Raw genomic sequence first — 18,352 nt, forward strand, 5'->3', positions numbered from 1 at the left:
TCAGTACTCCGCCTTTGTCTTGTCCCTCCGTCATTTTCACGTTCATTTTCAAAGTATCTATTAAAATGCTGACAACGCTGTTTCACTGCCAGCAACCTTTGGCGTGTAAGAAAGGGAGCTAAATTTTCTCTCAGCCTGTAAACCAAGGAATTGCGGCTACTCGATGTGCGATAAATAAAAGACCAAAATTAAGAATGACCAGCTGATGTTGATAACAGGTGCTCATAGCAGCACTTTTTTGCTATGCACTTGAATTCCTGTCTTATGTAATGTTATGGTCCGTGAGTACACAATGACACTACTACAACCAAGAAAAATTTTACTAACATTTATTTGTAAAATAACTGCTACAAAATAGAATTCTGATCCCCTTCTTAGTAGTTGCATAATTTAGCTAGAAGAAGACAGCATCATCCAACTTCCTGACGACTTGACAACAGGGTGAGTCCACAATGTACTGGACCTGTACAAGATGAAGAAAACAGACGAAAAAAACAACAGATAAATCAAAGAGTTTAAAAAATGGCACCTGAAACTTTCAACTTGCCCACCACAGCAGTGAAAAGACTCCTGTTGTCATATGTATTTTCTGCCTGTTGGTCCGCGGGCACAAGTGCCAGTCTTGTTTATTAATAGAAGCTGCTTAGCATCACTTCATTGCAAGACTTTTCTCTATCCGCCACCCGAGAACGCGCTCTGTAGAGGTCAGGCTCCGCCTAGAGACTTGTGGCAGTGTGACGTTAATGTGGGCAATATATACACAGACTTTGGTTGCCTAATTTGTAGCAAACTCATTGTGAGCAAATTTCATAGTTGAATTCTTAAAATATTTGAATGTTATATTGTAATATAACACTAAAATGCTGAGGCTTTAGAACATTACAAACTCAGCCTGCCTACATTAACAATCCCAGTGCCACAGGCATGCAAGAACTGCTTGCATAATCATGAATCAACTAAACCATTTTGATATATTGACAGGTTTTCAAAAATGACTATTTTTGAAAATTTGATATTCATATTTTTCTCTTAAAGGGCAAGTTACTGTTGCTGAAAAGAAAAAAAGAAGCAAATCATATACAATATCTGATACTTTTTGTTTGCAGTTTACAGCTGCACATGGTAAAAGGCTGCATGCATGAGTGTTTGTTGTGTGCCATTCATGGTATTATTTCCGAAATCCTTATTCAATTGACATTTAGTGATCAGCCTATAAATTTTCTTGTTTTTATTTTTCATTCCGTGCATTAGATATGAATATATTTTAGTTAAGGAAAATTTGCTCAACGAAGGGAAGTTTTTCTACTTTTGGCAAAAAGCAAAACAAAGCAAGAACTAGTTCTAGAACTTTTATGAAAGAGACAGGTTTGAGGTTTGACGTGATGAGAAGTCAATAAAGAAGGAATGCCACAGAAAGGATTGCCTCAACAAAGGAATTTGGTTCGTTGGGGTAACATACATTTGGCAATGTTTTTATGTACTTCTAGTTAATGCTCCACCACTAGCTTACAACAAGGAAAAAAAATAAGGTGGTGCATGCAGAAAGTTAACTCATCACATAATGTGAAAATTTGACCCAGAACAAGAGAAGGAACAAAGACGAGTGCTCACCTCCAACAAGATTTATCTTGAAGAGCAAACATATATACTCTTGAACTGCAAAAAATAGACAAATCATTCAAAAAGCCCACAACTGCCATGCACGAAAACCTTACATCCTCAGGAAAGACAATTCGTTTTGACAAATCCCTAGAGACAGAGTGAGATAAAGTACTGATGCAGTTCAGCTCTAGTCTACAAATCTTTTTTGCCACGACAATTTCTCTTGTAGTTTTTTTTCCCCAATGATAATGGTGTCACACAAAAGTGGTTTGGAGCCACACCTGCTGCAGTGCAAGGCCAAGAAACGATTGCGACCATTCTTGAGGTTACAAGGGTGTTCATTGCAGCACGTGTGGCTGCAAAATGATTTTGCGGGACATCATTATTGCTGGAAGAAAAAACAACAAATAAAATAACAAGAGAAATTATCGAGGCAAAGAGGATTTGTAGACTAGAGCTGAACTGCATCAGCACTCTGTCTCGGGCTTTGTCAAATTGTCTTTTTTGAAAATGTAAGATATTTGCGCATGGCAGTTGTGGGCGTCTTGAATGATTTGCCTGATCTTCACATTTCAGGAGTATATATGTGTTTGCTCTTCAAGATAAATCTTCTCGGAAGTGAGCACTCGTGTTTGTTCCTTCTCTTGTCCTGGGTCAAATTTTTGTGCTATGTGATCCGTTATGCATTAACAACATGCCTAACTTCATACTTTCGATCCCTGAAGTCAGTCCTTAAAGAACCACTCACCAGGTCCCATAACAAACTGTGGAAGTTGTGTATCTAACGGAGAGCATTATACCACAAAAAGTTTTTCAATCGGTTCATTACGAGCTGAGAAAACAGTTTCTTCTTTTTTTAACAGCAGGAAACAAGGATGAAAGGAGGCAAGCTCAAAACCCTTGCCACTCCCCCGTGTAGCCTTCACAAGCCAAATCTCTTTCCTACCCTCTCCAGCATCCAACCAAGAGGTCACGTGCACATGACGTGCTCAAACAAGCCCAACCCTCGAGCGCGCGAGCGGTGTCGTTTTGTTGACCAGCATTGTATTGTGTCTACTGCCTGTTCTTGCGACATTGTTTGGAAACGCTGGCTTTGATGCGGTTGAAAAGATGAGCATAATGAGTGCTCGAATGCGCAGGACCATTAATTTCTTTTCCAGGACAGGAGTCTGCTTGATGCAGTAACCGCGGAGACACAAACGCATGCGAAACGCCAGCACATTAGCTCGGCATCTCGTTGCAATTCACGGGGAAAAAATGCAAAAGACAAACACATTCTTCTATTGCGTCTCAATATGTATCCCAAGTTTTATTAATCTCTTCAAGCAACAAATTACATTAACTACGCATGTCACGTTAAATAATTTCCGTCATGTCACGTGCCACTGTTGGCAGCGTCAGAGCACAGTCGTATACATATAGGACCAACGTCACTGCACTGCTGTGTATGTAGGGCGATTCATACTTGCACATCATAACCTCCTTCTCTGGGGGCGCGACCCGAAAAAAAGGGGGAGAAGCGTTCGTTTTGAAATTTGACCCATTTCCGCGTCGCATAGAGTTGCAATGTTTGGCAGACGTGACCATAAACTCCCAATGTGCGCATTGCACTTGTCAGCTCAAAATCGCCAAACCCGGTGAGTGGCCCTTTAAAGAAAAGCAAAAATTAGAGGAGGAGACATGAAGAATGCTTAGAAATTTTGCCATATGTCTACACCAAAATGGAATGCTATTATTAATTAGAAAAATGTATCTTTTCCTTGGCAACCAGCAAACATGACTGAGAACACACGAATACTTTTTTGTCCAAGTTAGCTGCTAAAGAGCCGAGACAAGCTCCGTGAAATCCTCTTGAACAACTTGCACAAGTAATGTCCAATACTACCCCACTATATTGTGGTTGCCGGCAGACACAATGTAACTTGTAAATACTATCTCTTGGCTGTACGCGAGCAGCCATGGAGTTTATGAGGGGAAAGTCTTCGATCATACCATTCTGTATGCATTGCAGCAAATGTTTGCGTAGCATAACTTGGTTAAGGTTCAAAGTTTCTGGTTTTCTGCCTGACGCTATATAATACATGTTCGCAATTGCAAACAAGCCACAGTCAAGTGTGTTGCACTGGTTTTGTGCCTTCATTGTTTGAATGGTTAATGTTGGCGATTGTAATTTTAGAATATGACAGATTTGCCTAACAGCGTCAGGAGGGGTATCTTGATCAATTGAATCATATATGAAGACTGTGTTTTTGTCCGCTCCAACATTTGTTACTGTAAGCCAATGATTGGGGTTCTGAACATGCAAGATTTGAACGAAAGGGCCTTTGATTTGAGTGAATTGTAAACATCGGCCCAGTAAGACATCTTGAAAGCCGACACAAGTAGGATACTTTTTCTGAATTAAATACTGTGCGACATTGATTACGCTATCTGATATGGAGGTGCCCTGTACCAGAACATTTAAATCTGCATCTGAAAGAGAATACCGTTTGTAGACATTTAGCATGTCTACTTTAACAGTTGCAAGGCCTACCTTTTTTACTTGATTTGGGAAAAATTTACGCTTGACAGCTCTCACTTTTTTTGGCCGCCCCCTTCTTGCTTTAACCAAAGGTACCACAAGTTTTGTACTGTTAGAATGCCCAAGATAACTTGTGGCAGTAGTTTGTGCTAACTGAGCTGGTGCAGCCTTTATGGCTGCTGAAGTTTGGTTACGAGGAAATGTGGTTAAATTTCTGAAGAAAGCCTCACAGGACGAAAGTTTTTCCATTAACTCCTTCTCACCACAATTAGATAATACGTTAGCCACGGTTTTTGACATTTCGCAAAGACTCCTATAAGCATAAATATACTTCTCTTGTGCAGTGTCAAGCTTCACACAGGGTGGTGACTGAATGCTGCTTGTTACCACTGGTGTGGCACTAGTGGTTGTGCAGCTGTCACTCAGGAAATGATCCTTGCACCACCTGTCTGGTATGCAAGCCTTGTCGAAAAGATCTTGCTTAGTAAAGTCACGCACTGCTAAAATATGTGCACAAGGCAGAGTGTACTGGTTATAAAAAGCACATGTGCAAGAAGCCAAGCACAATGAAACACTGTACTGTGATCTTGGTGAAACTACAACATAAGAATTAGGAGTGGAAGTGACTTGATAACTTACACTTTTAAACTTCTCATACTGCTCTAGTACTTTACTTGTAGCCTCAGAAGTGCAATTACGGGACAATTCTAGCTGAAATGGGTCATTAAAATCATTTATGTTTAGGTTCAGCTTCATTTCTTTAAGCTTAGAGAACTGTAGAGATAAAGAATCATTATCAATGTAACCTACCAATGCTTCTATTGCTTGAACCAAATGCATGCTTGAAGAGAGATAATTTTTAATCTTTTGATTGTGGCACTCAATGCGATTATTAGTATTATTACCAAATGTAGGAAGGGCTTGCCGATATGCATGTACCCACATTTCCTTACACAAGTGCCAGTTATGCATATAGTAAGAAATGAAATCTGTGCAAGTCATAGCTTGGAGGTTAGCAAGCTTATCGAAGTAGTCTTGCTCAGTGGGGGAATAAACTAAGCTTTTTAAGAGAGGAAGCAACTGATCACGTTGCTGTCTAGCTTTTTCATTAACCTTCGGCTGGAAACAATGCAACACATGCCACGTACACAAAAGTATGTTAGAATTAGGAAGAATTCTGGTTAAAATGCGCAGTTCATTGAGATCTTTATCAATCATCACTACTTTGCAAGCAGACACAACAAATGGGTTGAAATCTACAAACTTTGTGAACATGGGCTCAACAATTTCAGTCGTCTCATTTCGTAAGAAGGCATAACACACAGGTCTCCCACGACCACGACCATCTTGAACTAATATAGAGTAAAGAATATAACCCTCAATATTCACTTTATACGTTCCATCAATAAACAGAATCTCTGGATACTTTTCCCAAATCTCACGCATGTGCGTTGTTTGAAGAAGTATGAATTGCAGGTTATTATTTTGATTCATTTCATAGTGAATAACCCAGTTTGGATTATTTTTTAGCAAGGTCTCTACCTTCTCTAAAACCATTTCACCATGAGCCTGCTCATTGCGGATAGGAATAGAAAATCGTTGCTTGTAATTATTAATGTCCTTTGTAGTTAACTTCTTACCAGTTTTTTGCTCGACCAAGTTTTTAAAATCCTTTGCGCCAATATTACATTTAGCTAAGTCAAAGAATTCTTCTTTTTCTCCATGATTCAGGAGCCTCTTCTGAGGATACAAATCATAATATTCTGTGGGATGGTTATGCTTAGCTTGTAGTTTAGTTATCTTGTAGTGCAGAGTAGGCGATTTACATAGGCTTACCGATACTGTCATTTCACAGCCAGTACCATTGTAAGCTTGCTTTGGTCGCTTTCCTATCCCCCTGGGCTTTATTGTGCGACCGTCAATGCAGCTATATTTAATCCTAATATACTCGAAGTCCTTATCTTCTGATGTGAATGGACTTTTATTACTCTTATTTATCATGACTACATGCCTGCCCTCCCTGCACCACTCATCAAAGCTTTTCTTAAAAGAAGGAAAGTTATCAAATGTTGCATTTAAATAAACTTTGCTACCCCCACCATATAGTGTATTTACTGGGTTATATATATTGAGGACAGTTGGGTTGGCACCAGTGTTTACACAAATAGCCTGGGCATCAGGGCTGGCAGGCCTGCTTCTGGATGTCAAAGCAGCCTCACAATACTTGTACTGCACAGCTGCAGTGCACCCAGCTTCCATAGGGTCACCAGCCTCTGTGCCAGGATCGCGCTCAATTCGCATGTAATCCCGAGTCAGTGCTGGTAGATGGCTTTTGCAGACAGAAACCTCGTTCACAGCGTCATTCGTGACAGATTCACAGTGAGTCGCGGAACTAACTGAGCAGTCTTTCAACTGCTTGCTAGGAACACGCTGCACCTTTTTAAAACTATCACGAATGACGTTGTGCGAGACATTGGCTCGTCCTTCAGGCTTTCTACCACAGACAGCGGAAGAAGCAGACTGAATCTGTTTCTGGCTCACAACTGCTGTCATAGGTGAAGTGGACCTGATGGACTTGGCAGCTGTCACAGCAAGAACTTTGCCTTCACTGTCTGCACACAGTTTAGAGCTCTGTTCTTGCTTGTGCAGTGCCGCAGCCTTCCGCCGGCTCTTCTTTGACTGCACCAGTTTCCACTCACTGTCGCCACACTGGCCGACAGCCTGTGGCACAGCTGCTTTTCCAGCACTTGCCTCCTCTTCCCCCACAGAAGAGCGCACAAGAGCACTCTCATGCTCCTGTGAGGCTCTCCTTATTTTCCTGTCACAAGTGGTGCTTGCACCTCGACTAGGGATCATTGGCTGAATAGGCCTCTCCCCAGTGTTTCCCTTGCATGGTACACTTGTGCCATGGAAAATGGGGGAAGGCAGGCTGTCCCAGGTCCACCAAGCCTTGCTTCCCTTGCAGCGAACGCGGACACCGCCAACGAGCGTAAAGCCAATACCATGAATGGTACTGGCCAGTTGGTCAGTCTCGTGTCTCTGCATGAGAGCACTGCTGGTTTTCCAGACAGGAGCTGGTGCAGCGGAAGGTCCACCTACTGCTGGAGAATATTGAACTGCAAGCATACCAAGTGCTGGAAAATCGACTTCCAAGTTGATGGAAAAGTGCTCCTGCCGAGCCCACCCACTCCATGCAGATGCCTTGGACTCCTTGTAGGACTGTTGGATGTGTCTCCTCTCTAGATGGGTGGACAAGGCACAGGCCTCACGGTGCAGGAAGTCTGCCAGCACCTTGTTGCCAAGCCGGCTGGGGTGGACACCATCCCTGCTCAGGAATCCAGGCCAGCTGTCCACAAGACTATCCAGGATAGTGAAGCCCCTCTCCAGGCAAAGCTGTGCGAGTGCGGCATTCACATTCCTGTAGTGGTCATTCAAATGACAAACATCACACAACTGTTCTTCCCCTTGGCGGTACCGATTCTGCCCCCGAGGAAGAATGGCAGAAAAAGCTACATGCAACGTGGGATTGCTTTCGATGATTCCCTGAGCGAGCTGGCGATATTTGTCCATGCACATGTTGACACTGTCAACAGTGTTGTTTGTGCCAACATGTACAATGACAATATCAAAAACTGGCCAGCTTGTCAGCAATCGTTGAGAGCAAGTGCTCAATCCTTATTCCTCTGTGTGCGGCAACGCTAACAGACAAGCCACGGCGCGATGGGAAATACTGGTCGACGTATTTCACCATTGAATCGCCCGCTACTAACACACGCGTCATGTTGCGCACACTTTCAATTCAGAATTACACCATGAAAAAAAAGGAACAAGAAAGTGAATATTTAATCTAAAACACGGCTGTCAACTACGCAAATGCACTACGACACAGATACGAAGCACGTTAACACGGATGACCAAAGAAAGGGCCACGCACAGATACTGCTAAATCAGCCTATACGCGAAAAACCACAAAAATACGTATTGGGATGGATATAAACAACGTTAGTAAATATAAAATAGCAGTGAAAATAAGCGGTTGAGCTTAGATAAAGATGATGTTCGAGGCTTGCGAATATGTAGCAGAACAAGGCCTGTAGACAGCTCGCAGAAGCAGCAACCAGTCGTACTCCAGCAGCAGCAGTAGCAAGTGAGCGTCTGCTGGCCAGCTGAGCCACGTTCCGATTCGGTAAATTCGAACAACGCGCTAAATCGGAAACGACGTATGTCATGACAATTTTTGTGACGTCACTTCCGTGCGGCGCAGTAGCCGTCTCTGTGTGGGGATGGCTGGAGCGCCGCGCGGCGCAGCAGCCATTGCCTTATCTTTATGTGTGGCCGAAGCACGCGTGAGAGATGACGTCCGCCGCGCGCTCACTGCGCCATCTTGCTGATAATGCTGAAAACATGAGAGTCCCTAGAGATCCCGCACACAGCGGTAAGTAGAGGGTATGAATAGGTTGCCGTTCAAACATTAAGAAGGTACCTCTCGGTGGCTCAGTGGTTAGCATCTCGCACTCACGACGCGGAGGTCCTACATTCGATTCCATGCGCTGTAGTCTTTGTTCTGGGATTGATTTACGCTTTCGTTTTCCTATATCTAGATAAGTATACATATATGGTGCATGACATTGAAGCCGACATCAACGGCGACGCCGGCGGCGTAATTCAGCCAGAAGTGGCCATTTAATTGCTATGGCAATGAAAGTAACGCGTTACCGGTAGCGGTATTACCACTAACACAGTTTATAACAGACATCTAGTGATAGGTTGACACCAAAGAATCGTTTTAACATATATATATATATATATATATATATATATATATATATATATATATATATATATGATGTTAGTAATAAACAGCGGGGGTGGTAATGCCATTTTCGGTAACGCGTCACTGTTTTCTAAGACGTGTTGTGTACGTTACTTGTTAGTTTTTAATCATATAGGTGCTATTCTCCCTGAGCTCACCCCTATGAAGTCTTTTGAAATATTGTCAATTCATTGGGTAGCATCCTTAACAGCGTTTCGTACTTGAGAACCCAGCGTTAGATTAATGCTTTTTTTTTTCCTATACCACACCGATCGCCGCAAGTGGCATATTTGTATCGCGAGAAACGCGGTAGGCGTTTTCAGCCATAGTAGCTAGCGTGTATGGTAATAAAATACTATGAAGTGAACAAAACAAACAGCTAGGCTCGGCGTTGGCCTTGAGGCGGTGCCAAGTCATGTTTAAGTCACGAAGGTGGGCGATCCAGTTGCTAGGGACGCGCGCTCGCTGATGTTGCTATGGGAGAGGGCGATTGATGGATTCCGTCGGACGGCTTACGTAGCCAGACTAAGAAATTCACTCGAATTTATAAAAGCAAAAATAGAGTCGCTTTCTTTTTGTAGAAATTGTAGAGAGAAATTCCTGAAACGCCCAAACTCCATGTCGAGAGTTTCCGGCCATCGCCCAGAATAGCTTCAAGAAAGCTGTGGGTTCCTCCATGACTAATTTTAGAGACTAACATAGTTTGCATGCATTGGAATACTAAAAGCTAGATATCTGGCCCCTGCGCCTTTCTGTGCCCAGAGAGAGGTTACCCGAAGGCAAAGCGCTTGGACTAGTTTACTCCATTCAAGGTGCTGAATGTCACGCTTCGTAGGTACGGAAAGCAAATAACATCTTGGAGAGCATGTGACAACATGCAACCGACGTTTACAACTTCGAGTAACAAAGGAGTGCACTCGCTGAGCACAGCGTGGTGAACGACCACCGCAGGCAATTGTCCTAGTTCAGCATTTTAGACCTAATGTCCAAATTATAAACGGATATTGTGGAATCCTGGCCCATCCTGGAGACAGCCGGAAACTTAACCAGTTTACAGTTTCACCTCAGATGGAGCGTGCCTAAACGGAATGCGGAACATCATGGACAAAAGGCGCGACGCAGTGGCAGAAATAAAACCTCTAAAGAGAAGGGGAAAGGTGCTGGAAACCTCAAAATCATTTTTCTGAAGAAAGAAAAAGGCTTTTTATATTTTTCTCGCTACCTCGGTTGCCTCAATGTCGCTACCTTCTGTATAATTGTTGTCTGTTAATACTCTAGTCACAGAACAATTTTAGTCTATCACAGAACCTGCTACCAAAGCATCATTGTTAGTCTACTAACCAAGGTTATTGCAGAACAGAGGCCCAGAGAGATTTTTCGGGGGGCCAGAGCATCTCTTGGGGCTGAAGTTGGGCTGGGCCGAGAAGTATGCCATGGTGACAAAACATTTTAGAAGAGAAGACGGGAAGAGGAATCGGCCCGATATGCTATTCACTGGCTACGTCACTGTCGCAAACGAGTGATATCACGAGATATCTAAACAAATAAAGAAATGATGTTTACGATGTCCTTGAGTAGTTCATACTTCATACACATAGCACTCAGTTTTGTGGAAAACAACTGAGTGTTCTTTTTGACAGCATGATTTAAGACGCAAAAAATGTTTATGAAATATATCATGGAGAGCCAAAGCTCATCACCAGGCGTTCTTCAAAGTTCATATTGATGTAACCTACAAATACTACCGTTCCAAAGGAGACACCTTGTGTACGGAATATATGCCTAATGAAGGGTGAAAAAAAGAATCGCAACTTGTAAAGCAAAGAAAATAATTTTTAGACATATTCAAATATGGATGATTTTATTACACTTGCTACAAAATGGTCGATGCAAAGTTGATACGGCTTATCAACTCTGTATTTCAAAAAGTTTTACTTCATTCTCCCCGCAACGGTAGATACGTTTTTGGTTATTGAACTCCTGAGCCATGATTTATGATTGGCATGCGAAGCTTAAGTTCCCAAAACCACCATATAGATACGCGAGTGGAGGGCTTTAGCAACTTGAAAACTTGGGTTCTTTAACGTGCACCTAATTTTGAGCATACGGGCCAACATAATTTCGCCTTCATCAAAAGTGCAGCTACCGCCGCCCGAACTCGATCCCGCGACATGCGGGCCAGCAGCTGAGTACTTTAGCCAGCAGAGAAACGCGGCGAGGGAACACCTGAGCCAGGGAGGCTGTTTTTGAACGCGCTCCCATTTATGCTTCAAACGTTTTGCGGTAATTTGCAGGCTAAAGGTAACAGGAAATGTTTATGCGCAAATAATATTTTTTTCGGGACTAAGCAGTAACGAATTTCTTCAGTGTGTCTCGAAATAGCCCTTTTATGAGTAGGTATTCCGTGCATGCGCACCGGCGTCGAAGAGGCACGCGCCATATGTTTTGGTGGCCGAAACGAGAGGACTGGTGTGGACCAGGGGGCATCTGATGTCACAAAAACAAGAAAGTCCTCCCTCCCCCCCTCCCCTTAAAAAAAAAAAGAACGCCAATGCAGGCCTTCATAATTGGCTGTTGTATCGAGACGGGCAATTTAAGAGCAAACCAGAGTTGATTACCACTATCTTCACAGGAGGAGTTCTTCGTACTCAGAAAAAGGCGAAGGGCGCATTTTTCTAGAGCCTAGTAATGCTTTGCATGTAGCTGGCTTGGTTGATTGATTCTGATGTGTAAAAAGTCGCATTGAGAAGAATGGCTTTACCATGTGCCATAATCGCAAGCAATCACATGTAACAAGCCACTTCATCATTGCTAAGGTCCGGCACATTTGCACAAACAGTACTCGTTAAATGCACATTTTGATTATAGTCCTATTTTGCTTTGGAAGTTTTTTCATGAAATATCACTTTGAGATATAAAAATATGGAACTGTGAGTTTATGTAACAAACACATATTGACCAAAAGTTTTATGATTATGTAGTTAAGAACAGTAAACCGTTACCTGTTTTTTTTTTCGATAATGTAGCGCCGTAACGGTTCTATTTTTTAATTTTTCGGAGTAACCAGTGACGTATTTATTTGCACTTCAGTTACAGATAAATTTTTGCGGAAAACAACACCCACGACCCGTCGGTGGCCAACATATATCCGGCCACTGCCACTTTGTGATGGCGTCGGTCACGTGATGCACCGCATAAAATGGAAAGTGTTATGTTGGAGAAAGTTTACACGTCTCGATTGCATGCGTGCGTTTACTTAACAAAAAGTAACTTGCAAAGGAAGTCGGACGTTCAGACATGCAGGTTTTTTTCTAACCTCGCGATTCTCATGAAAGTCAGTGTTGCTCGACTCCCTTTTTATTGACGTGATTGTATATTTGTGATCATTTACATAGGTGCTCATTGAAATGAGAACTCTTTCGTAATTTTGTTGGTGAACGCGCAAGGATCAAACCTCATCACATAAATAATTGTTAACATCTGAAAGTTAGCATGCAGAAACCAAGATATCACGCAAGACCCCAGAGCGAGAGGCAAAGACGATTCTGAGCATTTGTTGTTCCTCAACGCGAGACTGATACTGCACACTGCACGAGCCTCTGCCTTTTTTTATTAGTGAGTGCTACGGACCACAATGTTTTCCGCACAGAGATTACGCGCTTCGGCGAGTGCTTCACGCGCTTTGTACGACGCGCCAATCAAACCGCTGTCCTCCTCTCGATGACGATACCTCTCCAGCCCTTGGGAGCTTTCCTAGTCAGCTGTGCATGGCGCGTGGGGGCTTGTGAGTCCGTTGCGGAAAGCAGAACGAATGACTCTCGCCTTTCTTTGTTTTTCTCTTTTCCAATCTTTCCCTCCCTATATCTTTTATTCCCCATACCCCATTCCTGTGCTGACCTGTTGAGGTGTCCTTGTAAGGAGAGACAGTTACGGGTCGGCACTTTTCTGTTCTTTTCTTCTGTTATAACCACTTATATTAGGCCATCTTCGAAATGCGACTGCCACGCAGAAATTGAACCCGTGACCTTTGGCGCAGCAGCCGAGAAGCGTAATCACCAGACCATCGGAATAAAAAATCCTATTATGAAAAATTAGGTGTCATTGTAGCTAGCTCCTGCGTCAACGCAGCCATTGTATTTGCATGCGGGAGCTACACTGCCACATAAAGAGATACGGCCACCGTACCAAATATTGCTATAGATAGATTTTTTGGTGGGCCAGTTCAAAATGACGATATTTTTATGCACCTTGCTTACGCTTCACAATGAATTCCAGGTTCCACTTGCCAGGGCCGCGAAAACAAGCAGTTTCCCAAAGTTTTTGTGTGTTAGCAACGAAGCTGAAATATGAAAGCATAAAGTTTTTCGCGAGCTACTGCTCCTCGCGAGTGTGCCGCGGTGTGTTCCTGCTGATGCGCCGAAACCCGTAGAGTAGCTGTTACGAACGAATTTCATCAGTGTTGTGAAAACACACACACAGTGGCTACATGATAACATAAGCTACTATGAATAAATCAGATAAGTATCGCAAGTGTGACTCAACGTTAAAATACTCCTATTTAGTATGCATTGTTGGACACTGTAAGGAAGGCCCAGATTTGGCTTTGAGGCTGCAAGTGAACTAATTGTTCTGAAGCTAAGTGTATGGTATGAAGTATATTGTGAGGGTTACACGGAGAAGGATAGTGACAGCGAAGTCAGCCAATGCAAAAATAGGGTGGTCCTGAAAAGGACCTTTCGGGTGGTGCTGCGTTGAATCAACTTCATGGGCACACGCTTCCGACGATGGGGCAAACATTCACGAAAGCATCAAAGGAAACCCAGCTGTCTTTGGAATAGACGCCGCACAGGCAAGGCAAGAGGTCTCCGGTGACCGCGTAACCACACTCACTGAGGGCTGCCTCCAGGCCGCGGTTGGCGAAAAAACCGCTTCTATCGACATGAAACTCTTGAAATACTGAGGCCCAGTATTGGGTAGCTTGGAAGCCCATGTTCAGCATGTTCTCGCAGTCGGTGACACCCCTGATAGTGCAGAACTCGAGGACGAGCGTCGCCATCCGGGGATGGACGGGAGGATGCGTTGGCCGTTGGCCGAGACGCCGGAGAAACTCTTTGACGACGTGAGGGTTCATGGCGTACTCTTTGAACAACAGCAAGTAGAATGACAGTCGTGGCAGTCGTCGTATTTTTATACACTCCTGTGTTGTCTGTGCGAGACTCTCAACCAATGACCTTTGTACCATTAGCTTCGACTACACCCCCTCCCCTACCCGTTCTCTCTCTTGGTTCACCTTCTCCGCTACCTGCACGTGCGCCACAAGCCTCTCTTCATCTAGCAAATCCGGTTTTTAGCAAGCGAGGAATTTGTCAGTCCATCTCCAAGTCACCTGCTTATTTCAGAACTAGTGCAAGAATGCAGTGCGAAAACCAGTTATACTAGTGAAAGCACACATTGATTCACGAACTACTGAAAAAGAAGCAGTTCTTTTTTTTTTACACTTAGGTATACGACATTTGCGAAATTTTCCGTGTGCTGCGCTACAATTTTTATATATTTACCAGAGAAAGTACATGACTTCAAGGGATAAAAAATGTAATATAAATGATTGATATGGAGGAAAACTGGAGATGCAGAATTGGAATACATGAGATATTGAGACACCTAAAATACACGTTGTAAATAAATCAGTCGATCCTGGCGAGATTTCACCTTTACGCTATCAGAATTCGATAACTTTTTTTTTTACCTAATCATGTATATTTCATGAAAACTGGCAGAATTGTACTGTTCTGGCATTTTTTTTTCACGTGAACGCTGCTGAAATTGCGCTGAAATATTAGTTTTTGTGCGGGCATGTGAGCGGGTGGGGAGGGATGACGAAGGAAGGGTGATAGCTTCGGCTTCAGTTTGCTTTGCAAACAATTACTGAGGCATAAAATAATCCAGCAACAGATCCCAGTGGTCATTAAGTGGAACATTTATATAATCATTGCTTCTCAAGTGTTCCTCGAATCGTCTGTGTAAATAGGGCTTAAATAATATACCGCTCCATCCCGTGAGGAGGACTGGTCTGGCAACCAGTGCTTTCCTTATTATTGCAGCTGCCGACGGCGCGGTGTGTACTGGCTGGTGCCTGGAAGTGTGGCGTTTTCGAACAATTTTAGCATGTTCTCGGTCGAACTGCCAATTTTCTTCTTTCTTATCAAGATGCCAACCAGCGGACGATCAACTGGGAGCCACTTGTATCATAGTTGGTTGTTCTGAGCACCATAAAAGAACTAAAAAGCAAACTATCGTCTGAATATATGTACGTATGCAGCATGGATCACCGAATGTGCAGCCTTTGCGGTTGCTGCGTGGTACATTGCTTGTGTTACGTGACAAGTTGTATATCAGCAAGTGCACCAATTTACCGGGAGTACCTAGCGAACGTTCCAATCGACCAAAGACAAGAGCATATGGTTACAATAATAATGAAACATAAGCGGTCAAGTACGGCCCATACCGCGAAAGGGCAAATCATCTAGGCCCCACATGATCACCTAGCCACCTATGTTTTTTTTTCGCTTCGCTTTATTGTTATAATTTAGTATGATAGGTTGGGTCAAAATAATTAGCCTCGTAGCTCAGCTCAACCCTGTGATCAATGTAGTTAATGTAACTCTATTAACACTGACGAGAACACGCTCACTTCGCAGTCAGATAACCCGGATGAGACGTTTTCAAATAATTGAGTGAATTTTACATGAAAATGACGTGCTGGAATCATTGTCGTGAACGTACACCTTCCGTAGGACGGTGGGATGAATCGTGCACGATGTGCAATATGAAAGCCTAATAGGGAAAAAAAGCAAGTTATGTCACTTTGTGTATAAAATTACTAGACAATTTTTCGCCTGGTAAAATACCATGTCCGATAAGTCGTGCTATACTATACTCACAATGAAACCATAGTTATTATTTTTTTAGGAACACAACAGAATTAAACCACGTTGTTGTGGTTAATTCTCTGTTGTTTCTAGAACTCTCATTTGGCTTTTAGCTTGGCGAACGACAGAAAAAACCGTACAACGGGTAGGAAAAATTATTTTTGAAGAAATTAACACAAAAGTGGCTTTTTTTGCCAGTCATACGTTCAAGCCTTGGCATATTTGGGACCACATAGGCGATAAAAACTTACCGTTTCCACTCTTGCGCTGCCGCAATTCAATCAAGTGCCATCACTCAACAAAGAAAAAAAAACATGCTGTAATGAAAACTATATACAGCATCGCTTTTTGTGTGCGACTACCTATATACAGCCCTAATTTTGTCCGCACCCAGAGGACGATAAACAATCGAGCTATAAGGCACAATGCAAAGCCGATCAAAAGATAGACCACGGATTGTGAGCAACAAATAAATGCCACCATCATCAAAAAATTGCAAGTGCGTGCTCACGAACAATCGCATGTACGGGTGGTGGTCGCTGCGACAACACGAGCACACCACGAGTGCAAGAACAAACCTTTAATTTTACAGTCCAGGAAAAAGCAATCCATTGCATCTACAAAGGGTGTCGGCACTTGCTTGCCGTTCTGGAATGGGTCGAAATAATATTACGTTGTTCGAACAGAATCTGCCGAAAACATACGACCATGATCGACCACTTCCGACACGCTCACAACGTCGTATATCGCCATAATATACCCCGAATGGATCATAACGTTACAGGACGTCTCACTGACTAATTTTCTACCTCTACTGCATCACTAGCACTGGAGTCAGTGCGCCAGAACAAAAAAAAAAAATGACTGCAGCTGCAACCGCACGAGATTTTTTTTTTTCATAGAAACTCGGAGCTACGCACGCTCCACTGGGTTGTCAGACCAAAGACGGCACCGCCAGCTTGGCAATATGGCGGTGTCCACGCTATAAGATCTATACTGCAGGTTTTCTTTACACTCCTATCTCTCTCAAGGGAGAGGGTGAGTGTCGACGCAAGGCTATGTGCCGCTTCTCTACCCAGAGAGAGGGCCCAATGAAGGGTTTCACATCTGAGTATAGCTTTCTTGCGCTATCTGTGAAAGAGCTACTGTTTCTGAGAACCCAACGATCTGTCATGCGCGGGCTGCGTGATTCTGAGTACACAGGAAACTTCAAATAATGTGTTCAAAATTTATATAAATAAAGAAAAACGCGTTCGCTGCCTTCAATACTTTTTTTTGCGGCGGGAGACGTGAGGAAGCACCTATAAAATGGTCCCCCAACAATTAGTTCTTTTCAGCAAAAAAATATGTACGGTATCTTATGCCTCTAAATATACGAATATGTTGTGCAAAAAGGATATTTCAGTGCCTAAATATCCCTCGAAGTAGCGCGCTATAAAAACCAGCCACCGTATCTGCGGCTGCTGTCGTGATAAGCCGAATGAGGCATTGAGAATTCGAAACATCGTCGTCTCGTAAGAATTACGCAGCTATTTCATTCTAACAAACTTACAGACGGAAAGAAACTGAAGCGCCGATGATCGCATCAAGAAGCTAACCAGACTGACGACAGTATGAACGGTGGCGATCGCAGGGTTGTTTGCTCTTTTGCACTTTTTCGGGCATCTCGCTATGAAAGGACAAGAACAGCGTTATCCAGCATGGCATGGCCGATGGCAGCTGTAGCAGCTGCTGTGCCCTCCTAGGTTGAACTCACCAGCTTGATCTCTCCTTATTTTTTTCTCTGTGCTTGTTTACCTGTGTTTACATACTAAATGAATGTTGCTCGGTAAGCAGAGCCGTTTTAGGCGCAGTATTGGCTGTCATTCCCGTGGGGCACCAGCTTTTTTTTTTTTGTGAAGCGAAGCAAAGTTGGTGGAACCCACGTTGTTCCAGGAGGTCGAGTAATAAATAACGAATAGCCCCATCATATCTAGAGTACTCCTGGCAAACGAGAAACTCTACAAAGGACAATGGAATAACATATCGTTATTCAGGAAGCCATTCTCCCCCCCCCCCTCCCCCTGTGCAGCATGAGGGACCAGTAATTACGCGTTCCTTTCACTAAACCATGAGCCAGGGCACACACGCAGAAAGAACAAGCACCTGTTTCCATCTCGGTCTCACTGACCTTCCAATAAAAGAAAATCAGTCCTAAACACTATCTTTTTTCAGAATTTAAGAGCTATCATCTTATATTAAACGCAGAAATGAAACTTTCGTAACACGAACAGCGGAGCTAATAGATGTGGAATTGACAGTAGGAATGAATAACTAATTCATGTGGTTGGTGGATGTTTAGAATCTAAACAAATATTATAGGCCCTTATTTTACCTGAAGGCTAGGCCACGTTTATGTCTTTTTTGTACAACAAACAGAAGAAACAGAGTTTTGCACTATACCATGATTGTTAGCAAGATTCTTCTGACAGCGCCGAAGTATTATTT

General features: G+C 43.1%; 1 protein-coding gene across 2 annotated transcripts; it reads right to left on the minus strand.

The window, feature by feature from the left end:
• Positions 1 to 312: 312 nt before the first annotated feature.
• Positions 313 to 8,436, minus strand: LOC119172470 (uncharacterized). 2 transcript variants are annotated; one of them, XM_037423584.2, is made up of 2 exons: positions 7,312 to 8,436; positions 313 to 463 (listed from the first exon to the last, which is right to left on the minus strand). In XM_037423584.2, exons 1-2 carry the CDS (start codon positions 7,697 to 7,699, stop codon positions 411 to 413), a joined length of 441 nt encoding a protein of 146 aa, XP_037279481.2. In that variant the 5' UTR covers positions 7,700 to 8,436; the 3' UTR covers positions 313 to 410. The 2 variants fall into 2 exon arrangements, with proteins under 2 accessions (XP_037279481.2, XP_037279480.2); XM_037423583.2 differs by having other exon boundaries at positions 7,252 to 8,436.
• Positions 8,437 to 18,352: the final 9,916 nt, after the last annotated feature.

This window comes from Rhipicephalus microplus, chromosome 7 (genome assembly GCF_043290135.1).
Source record: "Rhipicephalus microplus isolate Deutch F79 chromosome 7, USDA_Rmic, whole genome shotgun sequence".
Taxonomy (NCBI): Eukaryota; Metazoa; Arthropoda; class Arachnida; order Ixodida; family Ixodidae; genus Rhipicephalus; species Rhipicephalus microplus.

What these genes read in the sequence shown, in the direction of transcription:
- LOC119172470 (XM_037423583.2), bottom strand. Translation starts at nt 7,699, where the DNA reads ATGTGCATGGACAAATATCGCCAGCTCGCTCAGGGAATCATCGAAAGC. An exon ending in AGTCGATTTTCCAGCACTTG is followed by an intron (nt 464 to 7,251) that starts GTATGCTTGCAG and finishes CATCTTGTACAG; the next exon opens with GTCCAGTACATTGTGGACTC.